This window comes from Nerophis lumbriciformis, linkage group LG18 (assembly GCF_033978685.3).
Source record: "Nerophis lumbriciformis linkage group LG18, RoL_Nlum_v2.1, whole genome shotgun sequence".
Taxonomy (NCBI): domain Eukaryota; kingdom Metazoa; phylum Chordata; class Actinopteri; order Syngnathiformes; family Syngnathidae; genus Nerophis; species Nerophis lumbriciformis.
Window position 1 is genome coordinate 34,144,760 of NC_084565.2, and position 7,741 is coordinate 34,152,500.

At 40.2% G+C, this 7,741-nt stretch overlaps 1 protein-coding gene across 1 annotated transcript in view; it reads left to right on the top strand.

Moving 5' to 3' along the window:
• Positions 1 to 1,778: 1,778 nt before the first annotated feature.
• pak2b (p21 protein (Cdc42/Rac)-activated kinase 2b) overlaps positions 1,779 to 7,741 on the top strand; it is a 22,639-nt gene continuing 16,676 nt past the window's right edge. The window contains exons 1-3 of the mRNA XM_061978184.2: positions 1,779 to 2,027; positions 5,605 to 5,942; positions 6,019 to 6,125. Of these exons, the coding sequence (XP_061834168.1) occupies positions 5,753 to 5,942; positions 6,019 to 6,125 (297 nt within the window). The 5' untranslated portion in view covers positions 1,779 to 2,027; positions 5,605 to 5,752. The remainder of the gene's footprint in view (positions 2,028 to 5,604; positions 5,943 to 6,018; positions 6,126 to 7,741) is intronic.

Genomic DNA, 7,741 nt, shown 5'->3' on the forward strand with positions numbered 1-7,741 from the left:
TAAATAAAAGTACTTAACTTTACAGCAAACTACCCATCAAATTGATAAAAAATTACATAAAAAATGTACGTTGTTCTTTACAGCATATTAATGTCAATTGAAAAAAACTACTACAGTTTCTTGCGTCAAAATTCTGTTGACTGAGCTGCCAGTTTTTGACTGTAAAATCTGTTGTTGTTTTTAACGATGGAAAGACGGTACATTTGTTTTTATGGTAGAAAAACTGGCAGCCGAGTTGCCAGAATAAGAAAATAACTTTTACTGTTTTTCCATTAACAATATAATGTTGTAAAAACCAATGTAAATTTAACACAAAAATTCTGGCAACTAAGCTGCTTGTAAATATGCTTGATTTGGTATTGAATTTGCATATGTGGATTGCTTTTGTGTCGATGAGACATTCCTCCCACAAACCAGATGCACAAATAAATGGGACCTACACACTCCCCCAAACAACCAGCATAGGCCACTGCAGCCAAAATACAAATACAAAATCAAGCATATTTATATTCAATTCTCAAAAATATATTTACAAATACACGTTTATTTATACATATTCTTCATTTATTTGTATGTCACATTTTTATATTTATACATTTGTATATATTTTCAAATCTCAAAAAATATATTTACAATAATTTATTTATACAAAGTATTTATTTATTTGTATGTCACATTTGTATTAGGGATGTCCGACAATGGCTTTTTGCCGATATTCCGATATTGTCCAACTCTTTAATTACCGATACCGATATATACAGTCGTGGAATTAACACATTGTTATGCCTAATTTGGACAACCAGGTATGGTGAAGATAAGGTCCTTTTTAAAAATAATTATAAGATAAATACATTTTAAAAAAAATTCTTGAATAAAAAAGAAAGTAAAACAATATAAAAACAGTTACATAGAAACTAGTAATTAATGAAAATGAGTAAAATTAACTGTTAAAGGTTAGTACTATTAGTGGACCAGCAGCACGCACAATCATGTGTGCTTACGGACTGTATCCCTTGCAGACTGTATTGATATATATTGGTATATAATGTAGGAACCAGAATATTTATAACAGAAAGAAACAACCCTTTTGTGTGAATGAGTGTAAATGGGGATGGGAGTTTTTTTGGGGTTGGTGCACTAATCGTAAGTGTATCTTGTGTTTTTTATGTTGATTTAATAAAAAAAACAAAAAAAAACGATACCGATAATTTCCGATATTACATTTTAAAGCTTCTTTTTTTGATGCCACCCGAACGCCTCCGTAGGGAGGTGTTTCGGGCACATCCGACCGGTAGGAGGCCACGGGGAAGACCCAGGAAACGTTGGGAAGACTATCTCTCCCGGCTGGCCTGGGAACGCCTCGGGATCCCTCGGGAAGAGCTGGACGAAGTGGCTGGGGAGAGGGAAGTCTGGGCTTCCCTGCTTAGGCTGCAGCCCCCGCGACCCGACCTCAGATAAGCGGAAGAAGATGGATGGATGGATAGACATTTTAAAGCATTTATCGGCCGATATTATCGGACATCTCTAATTTGTATATTTATTAATATATGCATATGTATTGATATCATATTGATATATATAAGTTGATGTGAGACAATTCTACTTCCATACTAAATCACTTTAAATGTTTTTGACAAATATATCAATTTGAGGGCTTTTGTACTCTTAATCATTCTCCAAGATTTGATTGATAATTGTAAACCATTAAGCCATTTGTGTAGAATTTTTTTTTTTTTTGCCTGGAGCACGTGACAAATACTTGGTTAAAAAAATGCAAATGAAGGAAGTGACGTAATCCCGGCGCATGCGCGGACCGACCGTGTCTTCCGGTACCGACCGTGTAGTGACAGGGCCCCTAAAAAGAAAGGAAAAAAGTTGCACTGTAAATAGTTTTTGTTTTTTTAAATCCACCGAGCTCTCGTGGTTTCAAATGAAGTCCCTTTCTCAAATTTACAGAACATTTTTATTTTTTTCATAAGCAAACATCGTGGATCGAAGTTGTGTTTTAAACTGCCGTGGAAGCTCCGGTAAGAGTCACACAACAACCGTTAAGCTCACAGTACAAAAATGTGCATCCCGACTTCATAACCATAACTGTGTGTAAATGTTGAATTATCTGATACAATTGTTGCTATAACGGACGAGTTGCCATTCGCCAAATGTTAACACACTTTGGCCAAAATGAGTGGCTATGCTAACGTTAGCTTCGAGCTAAGTGTTTATTGAGGCTGAATGTTTGCTTTTAGTTAGCGTCGTCGTTGGCTAAGTAGTGAATGCGGAGGTTTAGTTCCGAGTTAGCACACTTAAGGACAAACGGCAACAAAAGTGTCTTCTTGGTAGTGAGCACACTTGTTGTGGACCAAAGTAGCGGATGCTAGGCTAGCCGCCCCTGTTGGAAACAATGAAGGGCAAAGTGTGCTCACAGGGGCTCTGCAAGTGCTTACATTGGGAGGACAATAAGGTTAAAAAATGACATCAAGCTGAATAAGGTTAAAAAATGACGTAAAGCTGATGTTGCTGTCATTTTTTTCTGTTTGGTATTTCAGCTGATGTCTTAGTAGGGCTAGGGAACCTTTTGCATCTAAAGAGCCATTTGGGCCAGTTTCCATCCATCCATCCATCTTCTTCCGCTTATCCGAGGTCGGGTCGCGGGGGCAGCAGCCTAAGCAGGGAAGCCCAGACTTCCCTCTCCCCAGCCACTTCGTCCAGCTCCTCCCGGGGGATCCCGAGGCGTTCCCAGGCCAGCCGGGATATATAATCTTCCCAACGTGTCCTGGGTCTTCCCCGTGGCCTCTTACCGGTCGGACGTGCCCTAAACACCTCCCTAGGGAGGCGTTCGGGTGGCATCCTGACCCATACTTGCCAACCCTCCCGGATTTTCCGGGAGACTCCCTAAATTCAGCGCCTCTCCCGAAAACCTCCCGGGACAAATTTTCTCCCGAAAATCTCCCGAAATTCAGGCACATAATATAAACAGCGTACCTGCCCAATGACGTTATAACTGTAGAATGATCGAGTTCTTGGTTTCTTATGTGGGTTTATTGTTAGGCAGTTTCATTAACTTCCTCCCAGCGCGGTAACAACACACAACAACAGCAGTCACATTTTTGTCTACTGTAAAGCAGTTCGTCTGCCGTAAACAGCTATGTTGTGACACTCTTAAACAGGACAATACTGCCATCTAGTGCATTTGATGAAAGCACTTTTTGCGTGCTACACAGCAATGCATCATCAGAGGTGGCTAGAAAAACAGCATGGTTAGAAAAATAGTGACAAATAGAACAAGGATGGACAATTCAACCCTTAACTCAACAATGAGTAGATGAGTGTTATGTGTGTGTATATGTGTAAATAAATGAACACTGAAATTCAAGTATTTCTTATATATATATATATATATATATATATATATATATATATATATGAAATACTTGACTTAGTATTTCATATATATATATATATATATGCATATATATATATATAAATAATAAATGTATATATATATATATGAAATACTTGACTTGGTGAATCCTAGCTGTAAATATACTCCTCCCCTCTTAACCACGCCCCGTCCCAACCACGCCCCCTCCCCGCCCCCCACCTCCCGAAATCGGAGGTCTCAAGGTTGGCAAGTATGTCCTGACCAGATGCCCGAACCACCTCATCTGGCTCCTCTCGATGCCAGTTTCTATCAAATCAAAACCCATTTGGAGCCACAAAACCTATTTGATCTCCATAATAAAGTTTATATTCCCTGGAGTTTTTTGTTGTTGTTTTCCTGTGTAGTGTTTTAGTTCTTGTCTTGCGCTCCTATTTTGGTGGCTTTTTCTCTTGTTTTGGTATTTTCCAGTAGAAGTTGCATGTCTGCCTTTGAGTGATATTTCCCGCATCTATTTTGTTTTAACAATCAGGAATATTTCAGTTGTTTGTATCCTTCTTTGTGGGGACATTGTTGATTGTCATGTCATGTTCGGATGTACTATGCGGACGCCGTCTTTGCTCTAGAGCAGTGGTTCTTAACCTGGGTTCGATGGAACCCTCGGGGTTCGGTGGAGGTCAAAACACACCCGACTCATCGTGTAAATACTAACTTCTCCTTATCGGCGTATTACGGATACGGCAACAGCAGAAGTCAGACTGATTTGCAGGTGTGTAATTTGTTGTGAGTTTATGCACTGTGTTGGTTTTGTTGTTGTGCTGAATATTTAGGGATCTTTAACAACTAGTCCTATTAAGAATCCTGTTGTTTGAACAAGGTGATGTTCATGCACAGTTCATTTTATGCACCAGTAAAAAAAAACATGGTAACACTTTAGTATGGGGAACATATTCACCATTAATTAGTTGCTTATTAACATGCAAATTAGTAACATATTGGCTCTTAACTAGTCATTATTAAGTAATTATTAAAGCCTTATTCGGCATGGCCTTATTATAACCCTAACCCTCTAACCCTAACCAAATAACTCTAAATTAAGTCTTTATTACTTAGAATATGTTCCCCTAGTGTCCAAATAACTCTAAATTAAGTATTTGTTACTTAGAATATGTTCCCCATACTAAAGTGTTACCAAAAAAAAAGGGTCCTCCAGCTTCCTTCCCGCACTGTGCGATTCAAGAACTCCTTCATTCCACACTCCATCCAGCTGTGTAATCACTCGCCATACAGCAATAGATGATATCTGCCTATTACCTGACACCTGACATGTTAGCTACTTCTCTTTGTTTTTAATGTCTATTTTCTATTTCCTGCTGGATTTACTCTCTATTTTATGCTGCTGCTGTCACATATACTGTATATACTGTAATATTGTACATGGTCATTGGTATATATTGTATATATGTTATAGACATAATATAATATATCTGTGTATATATTATTCTGTACACATATATTAGGTATATATTCGTATATATGTTAGATTTTTTTATCGCTATATTTGTCTATTTATACCTGCATTGTCCTTTCCATCCTTACACTTTCCATCATTGTAACTGAGCTACTGTGTTGAACAATTTCCCTTGTGGATCATTAAAGTTTGTCTAAGTCTAAGTCTAAAACATATAACTTTGTCTTGAATTTGAAAAAAAAAAAATTCGAAGGGTTCGGTGAATGCTCATATGAAACTGGTGGGGTTCGGTACCTCCAACAAGGTTAAGAACCACTGCTCTAGAGTAAGTCTTTGCTGTTGTCCAGCATTTTGTTTTTGTTTACTTTGTATCCAGTTCAGTTTTAGTTTCGTTCTGCATAGCCTTCCCTAAGCTTCAATGAGGGGCACTCACCTGAGGGCATACTTGCCAACCCTCCTGATTTTCCCGGGAGACTCCCGAATTTCAGTGCCACTCCCGAAAATCTCCCTGGGCAACCATTCTCCCGAATTTCTCCCGATTTCCACCCGGACAACAATATTGTGATTTATGTTGATATCATTTCATTGCCCGGCCCTAATCTTACCACTCATTTGCTTCTGTTCAGCCACACTGATAGTGTCCTATCATCTTGTCGTTGTTTCTTATAATAACAATAGTATTTTATTGAGGCTAAAATAGCACATGTATAAATTTATAGAATCAAATAGCATTTATTGTGTTTTTTTTCCACAGGCTTTGTCAATCTCCTGCATTGACATCGTCTTCATGCTGATGTGATCCTCCCTTTCCTGGTGCCGCGCTGTCCATCCTCTCCGCCCACTACGCCCGGCCCCGTACCGTGTTGTCTCCCTGTCGCCAGTCTTGCCGAGAACGCGGAGCAATGTGCGACAACGGCGACCCCGAGGACAAACCCCCCGCCCCTCCGGTCCGAATGAGCAGCACTATCTTCAGCACCAGCTCGGGGAAGGACTCCCTGTCGGCCAACCACAGCTCCAAGCCGCTGCCGTCTGTGCCCGAGGAGAGGAAGCCTCGCAGCAAGATCATCTCCATCTTCTCCGGCGCGGAGAAAGGTGAGCGGAAGCATTTGGGCGCCAAAAAGGGAAAGTCGCCGTGTGGTCGATTTTAACGTTTGCAACGTTCATTCAGGCGGAAGAAAGAAAGATCGAGACAAAGAGCGACCGGAGATCTCTTCGCCTTCCGACTTTGAGCACACAATACATGTTGGCTTTGACGCTGTCACGGGGGAATTCACTGTGAGTGATGCTTTCTCTCCACAAAATGAATATCTTTTTCCCTTACATCAAACATTTAGATTTCCAAACAATTATTCCCATAGAAAATGATAGGAGAATGTATTTGTTCCAAGTAGAGCTGTGCGAAATGGCTGAAAACTGTATAACGATATAAGTGACTAGAGATGTCTGATAATATCGGACTGCCAATATTATCGGCCGATAAATGCTTGAAAATGTAGTATCGGAAATTATCGGTATTGGTTTCAAAAAGTAAAATTTGTGACTTTTTAATACGCCGCTGTACGGAGTGGTACACGGACGTAGGGAGAAGTACAGAGCGCCAATAAACCTTAAAGGCACTGCCTTTGCGTGTCGGCCCAATCACATAATATCTACGGCTTTTCACACACACCAGTGAACACAAGGCATACTTGGTCAACAGCCATACAGGTCACACTGAGGGTGGCCGTATAAACAACTTTAACACTGTTACAAATATGCGCCACACTGTGAACCCACACCAAACAAGATTCGGAAGAACATCCGCACCGTAACACAACATAAACACAACAGAACAAATACCCAGAACCCCTTGCAGCACTAACTCTTCCGAGATGCTACAATATACACCCCCGCTACCCCCCCAACCCCGCCCACCTCAACCTCCTCATGCTCTCTCAGGGAGAGCATGTCCCAGATTCCAAGCTGCTGTTTTGAGGCATGTTAAAAAAAATAATGCACTTTGTGACTTCAATAATAATAATAATAATATGTCAGTGCCATGTTGGCATTTTTTTCCATAACTTGAGTTGATTTATTTTGGAAAACCTTGTTACATTGTTTAATGCATCCAGCGGGGCATCACAACAGAATTAGGCATAATAATGTGTTAATTCCACGACTGTATATATCGGTATCGGTTGATATCGGTATCGGTAATTAAAGAGTTGGACCATATCGGGATATCGGCCAAAAAGCCATTATCGGACATCTCTAGTTTTAATAGTATTATGCTTCCTCACCGACATGATAGCATCGCTAAATAAGCCTGACTGAATATTCACACCCACCACTTTGCAAAAAAAAAAAAAAAAAAAAAAAAAAGGCTTCGCAACACATCTTGAAATAAAGCTTTGCCTCCAATCCGTCAGTCAGCTACAGGCAGATACAGTCTATATAATTAACCTAGTATGTTGGTCAAATGTAATGTTAGCATTGTAGCTTACCGTATTTTCCGCACTATAAGGCGCACCTAAAAACCACAAATTTTCTCAAAAGCTAACAGTGCGCCTTATTCCATAGTGCGCTTTATTACGATTCATTTTCATAAAGTTTCGATCTCGCAACTTCGGTAAACAGCCGCCATCTTTTTTCCCGGTAGAACAGGAAGCGCTTCTTCTTCTACGCAAGCAACCGCCAAGGTAAGCACCCGCCCCCATAGAACAGGAAGCGCTTCTTCTTCTACTGTAAGCTACCGCCCGCCCCCGGAAGAAGAAGAAAAAACGCGCGGATATCACCGTACGTTTCATTTCCTGTTTACATCTGTAAAGACCACAAAATGGCTCCTACTTAGCGACAAGGATCCGGTTCATAAAAAGACGCAATCTCTCCATCCGCACACGGATTACTACCGT